Source organism: Salmo trutta, chromosome 14 (assembly GCF_901001165.1).
Source record: "Salmo trutta chromosome 14, fSalTru1.1, whole genome shotgun sequence".
In the NCBI taxonomy this organism is placed as follows: Eukaryota; Metazoa; Chordata; class Actinopteri; order Salmoniformes; family Salmonidae; genus Salmo; species Salmo trutta.
Genome location: NC_042970.1, coordinates 76,830,518 through 76,849,460, shown reverse-complemented (window position 1 = coordinate 76,849,460; position 18,943 = coordinate 76,830,518). Strand labels below are relative to the sequence as shown.

Genomic DNA, 18,943 nt, shown 5'->3' with positions numbered 1-18,943 from the left:
ACGGAGTGATCTCTCTCTCTCCCTCTCTCTCTCTGTCTCTCTCTCTCTCGATTACAGAGTGATCTCTCTCTGTTTCTGTCTCTCTCTCGATTACAGTGATCTCTCTCTCGATCACTGAGTGATCTCTCGCTTTCTCTTCCTCTTTCTCTCTCTCTTTATCTCTCTCTCTCTCTCTCTTCCTATCTCTGTCTCTCTCTCTCGCTCTGTCTCTCTTTCTCTCTCTCTTTCACTGTTGCAGCATGCACAAACACACATGCACAGACCCGCCCCCCCCCACACACACACAGAGCAAAGATAGCCTGCCATCACACATTGAAATGTAAGATATGTTTGAAATATACATCATACATTTTCAAATACACAATAATCATCATCATCATCGTCATCATCACTGACTCTTTCAATGAAAATAAGTTGCTCAGCGAGAAATAACTTTTGGGCCTTGTTGACTGAACTGTAATGTTCATTTAAAAACACTAGAGGGCGTTTTGGTGCAATTTATCCAGGAGGAACCGTTTTTTTCCCTCAGCCTGTTTTTGGTTAATTCTGTTCAACGTGTCAATAACCACTTTGTGAAAGTCTATTTATACATTACACACAATACAATAGCCTACTCGTCATTTTCTTTGATTGTAAAAATGGTTTAGTTTTCGAGTAAAACACTTCTTTACTGTAAACTGTAACATAAATCCACATTGAGGCAGCTGCTACATCATTGCGGAAACGTCCACTTCTGTTCTGCCGACGTTGATCTTCACAAGTAGGCTCGAGCCTATAATGTGACGGGAGAGAGAGAGAGGGTGTGTGTTGCAACAAGAGAATCTTGACTGTCACTTTACATTATTGAGCTGTGGAGTTTGCATAGATGACACCGGTTTGGCACTTTGTCATGTTTAAATACCTGTAGTCTTTAGGGTCCGTAGGCTATCGAGTTTGACCTTTTTTCCTGTGTGCCAATGACCGATTGCCAAATGGGTAAGTTCACTTTTTAAGTTGTTATTGCACTTCAATTCACGGTCTAAAATGTTATTCTCACCTGTGAATAGAAGCATTGCTACCAAAAGTAAACATAGTGGTAGACATTTTTATCTTGAATTACCCTACCTGTTTATAACATTATTGCAAAAGATGTTCTACAAATGAGTGTACGTTTTCATGGTCTTGCAAGAGGAACTATTTCCTTTCCTTCCTTTCCACTGACAACCCTCCTGTTGCGAAAGACTGTGAAGAATGACCATGGCAGAAAGGGGAATGCTGACACCTTTATGAATGAACGACTACTTCATGCTCAGTTGTCATGACACCTAAATGGATGGAGGATTTATTGTAGCCTGAGCGACAGTCTGTTTGTGCTATCACACCAAGTCCTTGTAACTCATTGCCATGCTATAGCCAGGAGTTGGCAAAAGCACAGACATGTCTGGGACCTGGCTTGTTTTATTATGTGTTAGGATAGGCGACATTTGAAAACCTTACATAAATGTGGCATCTCCAAACTTCATTTCCTTGAGATACAAAAAGGTTATTATGTAGCTAAATTGCATTTCTTGTTAAAATGCATTGTAAATGTTTACATAAATGTCATCCCAAAACTTGATTCCACGGAGTTACACAGATTATTCTGTAGCTAAATAGTATTTTAGTCATGTCAGTGTGTGTATTTCGGGTCATATTACAGGCTGTAGGAAGGGTGTTGAACAGAGGACTAGTGGTTAGCTGTTTAACAGCAGTATAATAGCCTGTATCTAACACTAACTAACCAAAACTGCTGCTTGTTGATATTTTTCTTTAACCTCTTAAGTTAGGGCCAACCAACACCCTTCTCTGGTTCGCATGGATGCATGCCCACACACACACACACACACACACACACACACACACACACACACACACACACACACACACACACACACACACACACACACACACACACACCCACCCACCCACCCACACACACACACACACACACGGTTACATCCCCCCACAACAATACTATGGCTCATGGTTGACATGCTTGGATGAAGATTAACAACGGGAGTTTGGTTAGACTTACAAAAGCTATTTTCAGTTCTTATATATTCCTCCTAATGCATTACCTTTCACAGCTTCACCAACATATAGAAAACACCGGAACATTGTGTGTATAAATATCTAGCCTACTACTAGCCTACTATAACTAAACTGGGTAATATCACATTCACTATCGCATTAACACAGTAGCTCATGCATTTGCATACCACACACAAAGTTTGGAGCCGAGAGCTCATCAGGTAGGAGTATAGACAGACAGTTGTGGGATGAAGGGTTGTGAAAGAGAGAGTGGAAACACAATGTGATGGGATACCTGTGTGCTGTATCTGAATGGCTTGTGGTGATGACTGGTATCGTTCCTATGAACGATACTAGTCATATTCTGGCCTTCTTCCTGTTAATTTGATGCTAAATCTCTCCTGTGGCCGGTTCAGTGTTTTGCCTGTAATGTGTTTTTCATATGGTTATGCTTATCTTGCAGATGTACGTAACAGGGATTTGTTTTTAACTGTAGGCCATCTGATGAGATGTTGTGGACTTCTGGTGCTTTTCTTCCTCTTCCTCCTCCATTTTACTCCTCTTTTTTGTCATCATCCTCCTCATAATCTTCTTCTTCTCCTCTTTCTCCTCTTCTTTTTCAATCCACTCTCCTCCCTCTTCCTCCATCTCTTCTCTCCTTCTCTTCCTCTTTCTCCATCTCCTTCTCTTCTCCCCTCCTCTTCCTCGATCTCCTTCTCTTCTCCCCTGTCTTCAGATAATAACCCTCCTGTTGTCGTGTCTCCACTACAGTGTCTTCAGATAATAACCCTCCTGTTGTCGTGTCTCCACTACAGTGTCTTCAGATAATAACCCTCCTGTTGTCGTGTCTCCACTACATTGTCTTCAGATAATAACCCTCCTGTTGTCGTGTCTCCACTACATTGTCTTCAGATAATAACCCTCCTGTTGTCGTGTCTCCACTACAGTGTCTTCAGATAATAACCCTCCTGTTGTCGTGTCTCCACTACAGTGTCTTCAGATAATAACCCTCCTGTTGTCGTGTCTCCACTACAGTGTCTTCAGATAATAACCCTCCTGTTGTCGTGTCTCCACTACAGTGTCTTCAGATTTCACTGCAGACGAGAGGTTGGAGATCGAGAGCATGAAGATGCATAAGAAAGACCTGCTAGAGGACATCCAGGTAAACACACACACACACACACACACACACACACACACACACACACACACACACACACACACACACACACACACACACACAGGTCTATGAATCACCCTTGTCTGAACATCCTTTTCCAGAAGCTAAAGATGGAGATTGACAAAGTCATGGCGGAAGTTCAAGACTTTGAGTCTACAGAGGAGAAGTGAGTGGTCTTTAATCTTTTATCCTTCCTAAACCATTATCACTGTTCCTCTTTGTTTAACCATTAGGCTTGCGCATTCCCTATTCATTCCCTATTCATTCCCTATTCATCCCTTATTCACCCCCTATTCACCCCCTATTCATTCCCTATTCACCCCTATTCATTCCCTATTCATCCCCTATTCATTCCCTATTCATTCCCTATTAATTCCCTATTCACCCCCATTCATCCCCTATTCACACCCTATTCACCCCCTATTCATTCCCTATTCACTCCCTATTCATTCCCTATTCATTCCCTATTCGCCCCCTATTCATTCCCTATTCATTCCCTATTCGCCCCTATTCATTCCCTATTCATTCCCTATTCATTCCCTATTCATTCCCTATTCACCCCCTATTAATTCCCTATTCATTCCCTATTCACCCCCTATTCATTCCCTATTCACCCCCTATTCATTCCCTATTCACCCCCTATTCATTCCCTATTCACCCCCTATTCATTCCCTATTCATTCCCTATTCACCCCCTATTCATTCTCTATTCATTCCCTATTCATTCCCTATTCACCCCCTATTCATCCCCTATTCATCCCCTAATCTGTTTATTGCTTATCCACCCTTTTCATATTTATGTTTTATCCTTTATTAACTATGTTGTCATCTTTTCTGAATGCATTATTCCTTGCTGATGAATCAGTTATTCACTAGTTGAACATGTCTTATTATGTCCTGTACTGTAGCTAACAAACCATACAATGAATTACTCCTACCTACTTCAGTGCATCGTATTTGTTTACAAGGTCATTTGTTAAGAAGGCAATCTGTTGTTGTTTTCTCTCTGTGCAGCAAAGTCCTTGAGAAAGGAAAGCAGTTCTCAAGCGGGAAGAAGAAATTCAACATGGACCCTAAAAAGGTGAGTGAACAAATGGCCTGTCATCATGAGAGAGAGAGAGAGAGAGAGAGAGAGAGAGAGAGAGAGAGAGAGAGAGAGAGAGAGAGAGAGAGAGAGAGAGAGAGAGAGAGGCAAGTTGCGAGAGCAAACCACATCCTGTCCCCTCTGAGTGGGGGGAGGAAATGTGTGGGGGGGGGGGGGTTAGGAGCATGTGAGACCACCTACAAGTAAGTACACAGACACACTGAAGCCATGATGACATCATACTTGACCTATGAACCACAGCTCTGTATAGGTAGGTTGTGGCTGGAACAAATGATGAATTTTTCCTCAATTCTTACAAGGTATAGTCTGAGAGAGTGGTATAGTCCACTCATATCACTTTTGAATGTTTAGACACAGGAAAGTGGTTGTGTGTGTGTGTGTGTGTGTGTGTGTGTGTGTGTGTGTGTGTGTGTGTGTGTGTGTGTGTGTGTGTGTGTGTGTGTGTGTGTGTGTGTGTGTGTGTGTGTGTGTGTGTGTGTGTGTGTGTGTGTGTGTGTGTGTGTGTGTGTGTGTGTGTGTGTGTGTGTGTGTGTGTGTGTGTGTATGCCTGAGCCACCTTCTCAGGACAAACAGAGGCTCTACTATGGGCTTCCTTTCTGACAGGAAGATGCATCTCTCATAACATGTACACTATACAGCCAGCAGAAATGCCTTGTGGGTGTCTCATCAAGACAACGCACTGTTGTTAAAGTTCAACAACAGCATCATAGTTCATAGCTATGACAACCATCTCACAACATGCATCTGTTGTCACCGGGTACCTTCTATTCTCCTGGACTAGATACAGAGTTAGGTAAAGAACACCAGCTATCTGAGTCAGGGAAAGACATTGGTGGATTGTAAGGTGATGTCTGAAGTTAAATCGTGTGTTACTGCTGGTCTGGTACAAAACCCTGCACTTACCACTAGCTCTCCAGGACTAGGGTTGGTGACCACTGCTCTAATGGCTAAAGCTATTTACAACCAGTAGATTACCAGGACTAGGGTTGGTGACCACTGCTCTAGTGGCTAAAGCTATTTACAACCAGTAGATCTCCAAGACTAGGGTTGGTGACCACTGCTCTAATGGCTAAAACTATTTACAACCAGTAGATCACCAGGACTAGGGTTGGTGACCACTGCTCTAGTGGCTAAAGCTATATACAACCAGTAGATCACCAAGACTAGGGTTGGTGACCACTGGTCTAGTAGCTAAAGCTATTTACAACCAGTAGATCACCAGGACTAGGGTTGGTGACCACTGCTCTAATGGCCAAAACTATTTACAACCAGTAGATCACCAGGACTAGGGTTGGTGACCACTGCTCTAATGGCTAAAGCTATTTACAACCAGTAGATCACCAGGACTAGGGTTGGTGACCACTGCTCTAGTGGCTAAAGCTATTTACAACCAGTAGATCACCAGGACTAGGGTTGGTGACCACTGGTCTAGTAGCTAAAGCTATTTACAACCAGTAGATCACCAAGACTAGGGTTGGTGACCACTGCTCTAATGGCTAAAACTATTTACAACCAGTAGATTACCAAGACTAGGGTTGGTGACCACTGCTGTAATGGCTAAAGCTATTTCGAACAGTTGACTATTGACACAGAATGTAACTTTTCCCCTCAGTTACAGTGCTGATGAGAAAGAGGAAGAGATATTGAGTTTTAAGGAATAGTGATTTTTTTAAAACGGTGCCCTAATTCCGTCTCAAGCTTTTAGGAAGTCTAGTCAAACAGATGGAATCTATGAGACCATTCTGAAACAAGACAAATAACAGCATTTAACAACCAATCACAGATCGGAAGGCCAGTGTGTGTGTGTATATGTGTGTGTTACTCACTCTTATCACTGCAAAAGCTATTTAAAAGTGTTATATTTAATGTGTTTTATAGTATCTGACTGACTGATTGTCTAAATCAAATCAAATCAAATGTATTTATAAAGCCCTTCTTACATCAGCTGATATCTCAAAGTGCTGTAGAGAAACCCAGCCTAAAACCCCAAACAGCAAGCAATGCAGGTGTAGAAGAATGCTGGCTAGGAAATACTCCCTAGAAAGGCCAAAACCTAGGAAGAAACCTAGAGAGGAACCAGACTATGAGGGGTGGCCAGTCCTCTTCTGGCTGTGCCGGGTGGAGATTATAACAGAACATGGCCAAGATGTTCAAATGTTCATAGATGACCAGCAGGGTCAAATAATAATAATCACAGTGGTTGTCGAGGGTGCAACAGGTCAGCACCTCAGGAGTAAATGTCAGTTGGCATTTCATAGCCGATCATTGAGAGTATCTCTACCGCTCTTGCTGTCTCTAGAGAGTTGAAAACAGCAGGTCTGGGACAGGTAGCATGTCCGGTGAACAGGTCAGGGTTCCATAGCCGCAGGCAGAACAGTTGAAACTGGAGCAGCAGCACGGCCAGGTGGACTGGGGACAGCAAGGAGTCATCATTCCAGGTAGTCCTGAGGCATGGTCCTAGGGCTCAGGTCCTCCGAGAGAGAGAAAGAGAGAAAGAGAGAAAGAGAATTAGCGAGAGCATACTTAAATTCACACAGGAAACCGGATAAGACAGGGGAAATACTCCAGATATAACAGACTGATCCTAGCCCCCCGACACATAAACTATTGCAGCATAAATACTAGAGGCTGAGACAGGAGGGGACAGGAGGGGAGACAGGAGGGGTCAGCAGACACTGTGGCCCCCTCCGATGATGCCCCCGGACATTGACTGGTTGATGTATTGGTTAATTGACTGGTTGATGTATTGGTTAATTGACTGGTTGATGTATTGGTTAATTGGTTAATTGATGTCTGTTTTACATCATTCTAGGGTATAAACTACCTGGTAGAGAACAAGCTTCTGGAAAGGAACCCTCAGCCAATAGCAGAGTTCCTTTACAAGGAGGAGGGGCTCAATAAGACTGCTATTGGAGACTACCTGGGAGAGAGGTACAGTAGGGACATGGTTATGATGATGATGATGATGGTGGTTGTGGTAATGATGATGATGGTGGTGATGGTGATGATGATGGTGGTGATGATGATGATGGTGGTGGTGATGATGGTGATGGTGGTAGTGATGATGATGATGGTGATGATGATGATGATGGTGATTGTGGTAATGATGATGATGGTGGTGATGGTGATGATGATGATGGTGGTTGTAGTAATGATGATGATGGTGGTGGTGATGGTAATGATGGTGGTGATGATGGTGATGATGGTGGTGGTGATGATGATGATGGTGGTGGTTCTGATGATGATGGTGGTGATGATGGTGGTGATGTGATGATGGTGATGATGGTGGTGATGGTGATGATGGTGGTGATGGTGGTGATGATGGTGGTGGTGATGATGATGATGGTGGTGGTGATGATGATGGTGGTGGTTATGATGATGATGGTGGTGATGGTGATGATGGTGATGATGGTGGTGATGATGATGGTGGTGGTTATGATGATGATGGTGGTGATGATGGTGGTGATGTGATGATGGTGATGATGGTGGTGATGATGGTGGTGATGTGATGATGGTGATGATGGTGGTGATGGTGATGATGGTGATGATGGTGGTGATGGTGGTGGTGATGGTGATGATGGTGGTGGTGATGAGGATGATGGTGGTGATGGTGATGATGGTGGTGATGATGGTGGTGATGGTGATGATGGTGATGATGGTGGTGATGGTGGTGGTGATGGTGATGATGGTGGTGGTGATGATGATGATGGTGGTGATGATGATGATGATGGTATTGATGTTGGTGATGGTGATGATGGTGATGATGGTGGTGGTGATGATGATGATGGTGGTGGTGATGATGATGGTGGTGATGGTGATGATGGTGATGATGGTGGTGATGGTGATGGTGATGATGTTGATGATGATGATGGTGATGGTGATGATGATGATGGTGGTGATGGTAATGATGATGGTGATGGTGGTGGTGATGGTAGTGGTGGTGGCGGTGATGATGATGATGGTGGTGATGATGGTGATGATGGTGGTGATGGTGGTGGTGATGGTGATGATGGTGATGATGGTGGTGATGATGATGATGGTGATGATGGTGGTGGTGATGAAGCAGCGATGGCTGAGGGGAGAGGATAAAGGGGGAGATATTCGAGGAGTTGGGAGATACTGAAGTCATATCAATAATAATATGATGATAGCTGTTGTAGTTAGTGTCTCTCCGTCTGCTCAGTCTGCTTGTGTCTTTACAGAGAAGACCTCCACCTCCAGACACTGAAAGCCTTTGTGGACCTCCATGAGTTCTCAGACCTCAACCTGGTACAGGCACTGAGGTAGGTTGACGGACTGTTCATCAACTAACCTTTCAATTCTCAGCTATGTTAAAATGACAGAATACATTTGGTCAAATAACTGTAGATGAAGTTGTAGTCTGAAGGCAGAACACAGGAGCTCTGTGAGCCTGACTGGTCTGAACCCCCTATCTGAATGTCTGTCTGTATGTTTCAGGCAGTTCCTGTGGAGTTTCCGTCTGCCCGGCGAGGCTCAGAAGATTGACCGCATGATGGAAACCTTCGCCACACGCTACTGTGACTGTAACGCTGAAGTCTTTCAGTCTACAGGTGTGTGTGTGTGTGTGTGTGTGTGTGTGTGTGGTGTAACCACGTGCTACTGTGACTGCAACACAGACATCTTTCAGTCTAGAGGTGTGTGTGTGTGTGTGTGTGTGTGTGTGTGTGTGTGTGTGTGTGTGTGTGTGTGTGTGTGTGTGTGTGTGTGTGTGTGTGTGTGTGTGTGTGTGTGTGTGTAGATGTACTGTATGTGTTCTCATTTCCCTGAAATAACAATATAAACTGTGTATAATGTCTACATTTCTCTGTGGGTTCTTTCAGACACCTGCTACATCCTGTCGTTTGCCATCATCATGTTGAACACCAGCCTCCACAACCCCAACGTGAAGGACAAGACCCCTCTAGAGAGATTCATCTCTATGAACAGAGGCATCAACAACGGAGGGGACCTGCCCAATGAGCTGCTCACGGTGAGACACAAGAGCCAATCAGTGAGGCCACATAGGTCACATCATCAGGAAGTAGTAGTTCATTGACCAATGAGATGTTCATGGCGAGACACAGCAGCCAATCAGAGAGGCCACATAGGTCACATGATCAGGAAGTAGTAGTTGGTTGACCAATGAGATGTGTATGGTGAGAAACACCAGACATTCACAGTTTTCATATAGGTCACATGACCCTGAAGTATTGGGATCGGCCACTATCTAGCTATGGGGTTTGGTTTGTTTGGTTTGAATTCTACCTTGATAGCGGTGGGAAAATGTAGTTGCATAAAAACTAAACATATGTCAAACCAGGGAATGTCCCTTACATCATCAGCTGGCTTCTCTGCTGTCTCCCTCATCAGAAACTGTACGACAGCATCAGGAACGAGCCCTTTAAAATCCCAGAGGATGATGGGAACGACCTGACTCACACCTTCTTCAACCCCGACAGGGAGGGATGGCTCCTCAAACTAGGTGAGACACCCAACAACATGGTCATGATATCATTTAGCTGATATACTTCTTAAATACTGTTGCTCCTTGAGGAGCTCCGTCCTTCACAGATATCCAGAGATGTTATTAGCTGATATACTTCTTAAATACTGTTGCTCCTTGGGGAGCTCCATCCTTCACAGATATCCAGAGATGTTATTAGCTGATATACTTCTTAAATACTGTTGCTCCTTGGGGAGCTCCGTCCTTCACAGATATCCAGAGATGTTATTAGCTGATATACTTCTTAAATACTGTTGCTCCTTGGGGAGCTCCGTCCTTCACAGATATCCAGAGATGTTATTCGCTGATATACTTCTTAAATACTGTTGCTCCTTGAGGAGCTCCGTCCTTCACAGATATCCAGAGATGTTATTAGCTGATATACTTCTTAAATACTGTTGCTCCTTGGGGAGCTCCGTCCTTCACAGATATCCAGAGATGTTATTAGCTGATATACTTCTTAAACCTGTTGAGGACAGACGTTCCGCTAGCCTTGCCAAATATCCAATTGTAGAGAGTGTCGCGAAATACAAAAACCTTAAAAATGCTATAACTTCAATTTCTCAAACATATGACTATTTTACACCATTTGAAAGATAAGACTCTCGTTAATCCAACCACATTGTCCGATTTCAAAAAGGCTTTACAGCGAAAGCAAAACATTAGATTATGTCAGGAGAGTACCCAGCCAAAAATAGTCACACAGCCATTTTCAAAGCAAGCATATATGTCACAAAAACCCAAACCACAGCTAAATGCAGCACTAACCTTTGATGATCTTCATCAGATGACACTCCTAGGACATTATGCTATACAATACATGCATGTTTTGTTCAATCAAGTTCATATTTATATCAAAAACCAGCTTTTTACATTAGCATGTGATGTTCGGAACTAGCATACCCACCGAAAACTTCCGGTGAATTTACTAAATTACTCATCATAAACGTTAACAAAATACATAACAATTATTTTAAGAATTATAGATACAGAACTCCTTTATGCAACCGCTATGTCAGATTTTAAAATAGCTTTTCGGCGAAAGCACATTTTGCAATATTCTGAGTACATAGCTCAGCCATCACAGGCTAGCTATTCAGACACCCGTCAACGTCGGGGCAACCTAAACTCAGAATTACTATTAGAAAAATTGGATTACCTTTGCTGTTCTTCGTCAGAATGCACTCCCAGGACTTCTACTTCAACAACAAATGTTGTTTTGGTTCCAAATAATCCATAGTTATATCCAAATACCTCTGTTTTGTTCGTGCGTTCAGGTCACTATCCAAAGGGTAACGCGCGAGTGCATTTCGTGACAGAAAATTTCAAAATATTCCATTACCATACTTAGAAGCATGTCAAACGCTGTTTAAAATCAATTTTTATGCTATTTTTCTCGTAAAATAGCGATAGTATTCCAACCGGACAACGTTGTATTCATTCAAAGAGGGAAAGAAAAAAATGGCGAGGTCTCGTGAACGCGCATCTCCAGTCTCTCTGTCCCCAGGCAGACCACTTACAAACTCTGCTCCTGTTATCTGCCCAGAGACAGGAGACGTGTCATTCCGCTTTCTGAAGGCTTTAGAGAGCCAATGGAAGCCTTAGAAAGTGTCACGTAACAGCTCAGATGCTGTAATTTCGATAGAGATGCAACAGAAGGACAACAAATTGTCAGACAGGCCACTTCCTGCATGGAATCTTCTCAGGTTTTTGCCTGCCATATGAGTTCTGTTATACTCACAGACACCATTCAAACAGTTTTAGAAACTTTAGAGTGTTTTCTATCCAAATCTACTAATTATATGCATATTCTCGTTTCTGGGCAAGAGTAGTAACCAGATTAAATCGGTATGTTTTTTATCCGGCCGTGAAAATACTGCCCCCTATCCACAACAGGTTTTTAAATACTGTTGCTCCTTGGGGAGCTCCGTCCTTCACAGATATCCAGAGATGTTATTAGCTGATATACTTCTTAAATACTGTTGCTCCTTGGGGAGCTCCGTCCTTCACAGATATCCAGAGATGTTATTCGCTGATATACTTCTTAAATACTGTTGCTCCTTGAGGAGCTCCGTCCTTCACAGATATCCAGAGATGTTATTAGCTGATATACTTCTTAAATACTGTTGCTCCTTGGGGAGCTCCGTCCTTCACAGATATCCAGAGATGTTATTAGCTGATATACTTCTTAAACCTGTTGAGGACAGACGTTCCGCTAGCCTTGCCAAATATCCAATTGTAGAGAGTGTCGCGAAATACAAAAACCTTAAAAATGCTATAACTTCAATTTCTCAAACATATGACTATTTTACACCATTTGAAAGATAAGACTCTCGTTAATCCAACCACATTGTCCGATTTCAAAAAGGCTTTACAGCGAAAGCAAAACATTAGATTATGTCAGGAGAGTACCCAGCCAAAAATAGTCACACAGCCATTTTCAAAGCAAGCATATATGTCACAAAAACCCAAACCACAGCTAAATGCAGCACTAACCTTTGATGATCTTCATCAGATGACACTCCTAGGACATTATGCTATACAATACATGCATGTTTTGTTCAATCAAGTTCATATTTATATCAAAAACCAGCTTTTTACATTAGCATGTGATGTTCGGAACTAGCATACCCACCGAAAACTTCCGGTGAATTTACTAAATTACTCATCATAAACGTTAACAAAATACATAACAATTATTTTAAGAATTATAGATACAGAACTCCTTTATGCAACCGCTATGTCAGATTTTAAAATAGCTTTTCGGCGAAAGCACATTTTGCAATATTCTGAGTACATAGCTCAGCCATCACAGGCTAGCTATTCAGACACCCGTCAACGTCGGGGCAACCTAAACTCAGAATTACTATTAGAAAAATTGGATTACCTTTGCTGTTCTTCGTCAGAATGCACTCCCAGGACTTCTACTTCAACAACAAATGTTGTTTTGGTTCCAAATAATCCATAGTTATATCCAAATACCTCTGTTTTGTTCGTGCGTTCAGGTCACTATCCAAAGGGTAACGCGCGAGTGCATTTCGTGACAGAAAATTTCAAAATATTCCATTACCATACTTAGAAGCATGTCAAACGCTGTTTAAAATCAATTTTTATGCTATTTTTCTCGTAAAATAGCGATAGTATTCCAACCGGACAACGTTGTATTCATTCAAAGAGGGAAAGAAAAAAATGGCGAGGTCTCGTGAACGCGCATCTCCAGTCTCTCTGTCCCCAGGCAGACCACTTACAAACTCTGCTCCTGTTATCTGCCCAGAGACAGGAGACGTGTCATTCCGCTTTCTGAAGGCTTTAGAGAGCCAATGGAAGCCTTAGAAAGTGTCACGTAACAGCTCAGATGCTGTAATTTCGATAGAGATGCAACAGAAGGACAACAAATTGTCAGACAGGCCACTTCCTGCATGGAATCTTCTCAGGTTTTTGCCTGCCATATGAGTTCTGTTATACTCACAGACACCATTCAAACAGTTTTAGAAACTTTAGAGTGTTTTCTATCCAAATCTACTAATTATATGCATATTCTCGTTTCTGGGCAAGAGTAGTAACCAGATTAAATCGGTATGTTTTTTATCCGGCCGTGAAAATACTGCCCCCTATCCACAACAGGTTTTTAAATACTGTTGCTCCTTGGGGAGCTCCGTCCTTCACAGATATCCAGAGATGTTATTAGCTGATATACTTCTTAAATACTGTTGCTCCTTGGGGAGCTCCGTCCTTCACAGATATCCAGAGATGTTATTCGCTGATATACTTCTTAAATACTGTTGCTCCTTGGGGAGCTCCGTCCTTCACAGATATCCAGAGATGTTATTAGCTGATATACTTCTTAAATACTGTTGCTCCTTGGGGAGCTCCGTCCTTCACAGATATCCAGAGATGTTATTAGCTGATTTACAACTCACACCTGGAACATTAAAAGCCAGCACCGACCCTTTCCTGTCCGATGCTGTAGTCTAGTGGATCAAAGCAACAGTAGGATGCCGTCTAGATAGTAAACAGACCAAAGCCGTAGCATATCTAGAATATTTCAGATGTGTGTGTTTGGTTGGTCAGGAGGCAGAGTGAAGACGTGGAAGAGGAGATGGTTCATCCTGACTGACAACTGCCTCTACTATTTTGAGTACACCACTGTAAGTCTACTATTTTGAGTACACCACTGTAAGTCTACTATTTTGAGTACACCACTGTAAGTCTACTATTTTGAGTACACCACTGTAAGTCTACTATTTTGAGAACACCACTGTAAGTCTACTATTTTGAGTACACCACTGTAAGTCTACTATTTTGAGAACACCACTGTAAGTCTACTATTTTGAGTACACCACTGTAAGTCTCTCCTACCTGCCTACTCCTCTATGTCCATCCCTCTGTCCATCCCTCTCCATCTCACTGACCCCTTTCAATACCTCTCCATTCCTCCTTTAAGTTCATCTACATCTCTCATCCCCTTCTCCTTCCTTCCTTTCTAACTTTCCTATTGCTTTTCATCACTCCATCTTCTTCCCCGCCCAATGAAAACATTCCCTCTGCATCGGTTATATCCCTCCATACCTCTCCTTCCTTGGTCCCTTCCTCCATCCTCTACTGCAACTCCCTCCCTCTCTAACCTCCTTCCTCTAACCTCATCTCTCTCTACAGGACAAGGAGCCCAGAGGCATCATCCCTCCCTCTATAACCTCCTTCCTCTAACCTCATCTCTCTCTACAGGACAAGGAGCCCAGAGGCATCATCCCTCCCTCTATAACCTCCTTCCTCTAACCTCATCTCTCTCTACAGGACAAGGAGCCCAGAGGCATCATCCCTCCCTCTCTAACCTCCTTCTTCTAACCTCATCTCTCTCTACAGGACAAGGAGCCCAGAGGCATCATCCCTCCCTCTCTAACCTCCTTCCTCTAACCTCATCTCTCTCTACAGGACAAGGAGCCCAGAGGCATCATCCCTCCCTCTCTAACCTCCTTCTTCTAACCTCATCTCTCTCTACAGGACAAGGAGCCCAGAGGCATCATCCCTCCCTCTCTAACCTCCTTCCTCTAACCTCATCTCTCTCTACAGGACAAGGAGCCCAGAGGCATCATCCCTCCCTCTCTAACCTCCTTCTTCTAACCTCATCTCTCTCTACAGGACAAGGAGCCCAGAGGCATCATCCCTCTGGAGAACCTGTGTGTGAGAGAGGTGGTGTATGCACGCAAACCGGTAAGAATACAATACCCTTAGACACTCATCCTTCAGTGTGTGTGTGTGTGTGCGTGTGTGTGTGTGCGTGTGTATGTGTGTGTGTGTGTGTGTGTGTGTGTGTGTGTGTGTGTGTGTGTGTGTGTGTGTGTGTGTGTGTGTGTGTGTGTGTGTGTGTGTGTGTGTGTGTGTGCATGTGTGCGTGCATGAAAGAGAGAGAGTGAGAGAGGACCAGTAAGAATGCACAACTCACCCTTACTTATCCTTCCGTGTGACTGACTTGATTTCTCCTGTCTGTCTCTCTGTGTTCCTCAGTACTGTCTGGAGCTGTATAACCCCAACAGCAGGGGTCAGAAGATCAAGGCGTGTAAGACAGAGACAGACGGCAGAGTGGTGGAGGGGAAACACCAGTCGTACATGATCTGTGCTGCTACCGCCGAGGAACGAGACACATGGATAGAGAGCATCAGGTACGTAGAACGCCTGGAAGAATACACTGGTGGGAGGAGCTATAGGAGGACGAGCTCATTGTTTTGGCTGGAATGGCATCTATGGAACGGAGTCAAACGTGTGGTTCCCATGTGTTTTGATGTGTTTGATACCGTTCAATGTATTCTATTCCAGTCTTTACAATGAGCCCATCCTCCTATTGCTCCTCCCAGTTCCACCACACACACACACACACACACACACCACACACACACACACACACAGAGATAGAAAACACAGTGACTAGGGTCTGGCTTCAATGATGGACTCTTTTGGCAGAGAGCAACTATGTCACTGCCTACATCGATAAGAACATTTGAAAAACTCCTGGGACTCTCCCGACCAATCAGGAGGCAGACATGCCAGAATGTCGTGATTCAAAACCAAAGTTTGCAGGCAAAACCTTTCCAGTGGTTTTAGTGAAGGTAGTTTGCCACTTGCGAAATGCACTCATTATAAAGAACCTCTGTGGTCTCCATCTTGCCAGCTACTATTTAGTATTTGATTTAAGTGGTAGAGCAGTGACCTAGAGAGTAGTTCCTCTATGTTGCCTAGGTTGGGCATTTAGAGGCTCCACACGCTCTCACAACACCATTAACAACCCAGCATCCTGTTATCTCACGTTACAGAGCCAGCATCACCAAGGACCCCTTCTATGACCTGGTGTCGGTGCGTAAGAAGAAGGTGATCAACCAGGCTCCCCAAGACTGAGACAGGACAGCACCCCCTGTGGATCAATCACAGTACTGCATCACAGAGGGAGATGGAACCCCTACAGCAAATAGTTCAATCAATAGACTTTGGTTCAGGTTCAGTGGAACTGACTAAGCATTGGGAACCTGGACACTTTCAACAGTGAGAATGAGAACTTTCTACCTTAAAAAGGAATTAGAAATGAACTTTTGTCATAATGAGAATTGAGGGATCATTTTTTGTTGTTGCAAGAAGAGTTTCTGAGAAGACTGCTGGGGGAAAGACTGATTTGGACTTTTATCTGGATTAAAAGGGTGGAACTGTGGACTGTCTGGAAGAGTGACTTCTCATTTTGAACCACGGCCGTGTCAAAGGACTTCCTTCTTATCCTGTGAGATGAAATACTGTCATTGTCAACAGCTGTCAACGTGACCTGTACATACTGTTTGTTGATAAGGTGACAGAAGCGAAGCCAAGAGAGCGGTTTCTCATGTGTACATACCGCAGATAGATACGACCTCAAGCATGGCTGATTCCACCTACTGTCCTTGTATGACTCGTTGATTGTGTCCCAAATGGTGCCCTATTCTCTATACAGTGCACTACTTTCCACCAGAGCCTTACGGACCCTGGTCAAAAGTGGTGCACTAAATAGGGAATAGGGTACCATTTGAGATGCAGATCTTGTCTGCTGTTATAAGACCTCTGTGTCTTTGGTTTATCATACCTGTTCTATGTACTGGATGTACATCATGATAATAGATACCACCTCCAACGTTGCTGGCTTCACCAACTGTACTAGGGTGGCAGGTAGCCTAGTGGTTAAGAGTATTGGGCCAGTACCCACGAGGCTGCTGGTTCGAATCCCCGAGCCCCCTAGGTGAAAATCTGTTGATGTGCCCTTGAGCAAGACGCTTGACCCATAATGCTCCTGTAAATTACTCTGGATAAGAGTGTCTGTTAAATGACTGAAATGTATTTGCCTCTGTATGCTAATACTGTAGAGAGGATCTATGAGTCGCCTGGTTATTGTATCTGGTCTGTCAGCTATGTCTATAGATGAGACTGTATTGGTTAGAGAGAGAAACCATCACATCTCACCAGGAAGTCAACACAGTATTTATATCACAGAGGTGAATAGAGATAGCATGCAAACACACAAAGAACTCTTCTGTCACCGTCATGCCATACAAGCACCAAACACACACAGAACCTGGGAGTTCATATACAGAACCTGGGAGTTCATATACAGAACCTGGGAGTTCATATACAGAACCTGGGAGTTCATATACAGAACCTGGGAGTACATATACAGAACCTGGGAGTTCATATACAGAACCTGGGAGTTCATTTACAGAACCTGGGAGTACATATACAGAACCTGGGAGTTCATATACAGAACCTGGGAGTACATATACAGAACCTGGGAGTTCATATACAGAACCTGGGAGTTCATATACAGAACCTGGGAGTTCATATACAGAACCTGGGAGTACATATACAGAACCTGGGAGTTCATATACAGAACCTGGGAGTACATATACAGAACCTGGGAGTTCATATACAGAACCTGGGAGTTCATATACAGAACCTGGGAGTTCATATACAGAACCTGGGAGTGCATATACAGAACCTGGGAATGCATATACAGAACCTGGGAGTACATATACAGAACCTGGGAGTTCATATACAGAACCTGGGAATTCATATACAGAACCTGGGAGTACATATACAGAACCTGGTAGTTCATATACAGAATGATTGTCTCTACCATGTTCTTCTATTCATGTTTATTTTTATCTTGTTCTTTAATTGTTCAGTTGATTATTTAATATATTGCACACAAAGGCCATTGTGAACAGGCCAGATTACTGGGTGGTAGTTGCCTGTAAGCACAGATCTAGGATCAGCTCCCTCTCTCCCAGTCCTATTCTCAACCATCACAGTTAATGTTAAACTGACCTTAGATCAGTGGTCAGGTGCAAATCCACCAGTGGGGTGAGAGCAGTAAGTCCTGTTTTCAGTCAGAAGGAAAGGGACACCTGCATGTTCCAGTTGAACACACACACACACACACACACACACACACACACACACACACACACACACACACACACACACACACACACACACACACACACACACACACACACACACACACACACACACACACACACACACACACAAACACAGGTTCCTCTATCTCTCACTTCCTCTTACTGTTTGTTGTGTGTGTGTGTGTGCGTGTGTGTGTGTGTATGTGTGTGTGTGGACGTGTTTAACTATTCTTGAATAGTAAAGAATAGTAAACAAACAAAAATTTGACCAATTGGGGACATTTTGTTCATCCCCACGAGGTCAAATGCTATTTCTTAGGGTTAGGAGCTAGGGTTAGTTTTAGGGTTAAGGAAAGGGTTAGGTTCAGGGTTAAGGTTATGTTCATGGGTTAAGGTTAGGGTAAGAGTACGGGTTAGGGGTTAGGGAAAATAGGATTTTGAATGGGACTGAATTGTGTGTCCCCAAAAGGTTAGCTGTACAAGACTGTGCGTGTGTTTGTGTTTGTGTTTGTGTGTGTGTGTGCGTCCAACACTGATCTCTATAGAGAAGTGACACCTGCTGGTGGTGTTGGGAACAACACACTAGACAAAAGGACCATCTCTCATCTCCTCATCTGACAAAACTAACAGTGGTACAACCCAAACCTTATCTGTTTCTAATGGACAAAACCTATTGTC

General features: G+C 43.4%; 1 protein-coding gene and 1 long non-coding RNA gene across 2 annotated transcripts; one reads left to right on the top strand and one right to left on the bottom strand.

Annotated features, from left to right (window-relative positions):
- Positions 1–746: 746 nt before the first annotated feature.
- Positions 747–17,222, top strand: LOC115147433 (cytohesin-4-like). Its single transcript, XM_029689674.1, has 13 exons — positions 747–975; positions 3,129–3,211; positions 3,331–3,395; positions 4,243–4,309; positions 7,146–7,264; positions 8,536–8,616; positions 8,792–8,904; positions 9,175–9,323; positions 9,704–9,815; positions 13,908–13,984; positions 14,976–15,047; positions 15,342–15,496; positions 16,145–17,222. The coding sequence occupies exons 1-13, from the start codon at positions 957–959 to the stop codon at positions 16,224–16,226; spliced, it is 1,194 nt and encodes a 397-aa protein (XP_029545534.1). The 5' UTR covers positions 747–956; the 3' UTR covers positions 16,227–17,222.
- LOC115147434 (uncharacterized) lies at positions 14,324–14,606 on the bottom strand. Its single transcript, XR_003866336.1, has 2 exons — positions 14,531–14,606; positions 14,324–14,461 (listed from the first exon to the last, which is right to left on the bottom strand). It is a non-coding gene; the product is annotated as an uncharacterized LOC115147434 (long non-coding RNA).
- Positions 17,223–18,943: the final 1,721 nt, after the last annotated feature.

Bases quoted from the DNA above. Each gene is read 5' to 3' on its own strand.
- LOC115147433 (XM_029689674.1), top strand. The intron at 4,310-7,145 runs GTGAGTGAACAA...ACATCATTCTAG, and splicing joins TCAACATGGACCCTAAAAAG to GGTATAAACTACCTGGTAGA. The intron at 9,816-13,907 runs GTGAGACACCCA...TTGGTTGGTCAG, and splicing joins GGGATGGCTCCTCAAACTAG to GAGGCAGAGTGAAGACGTGG.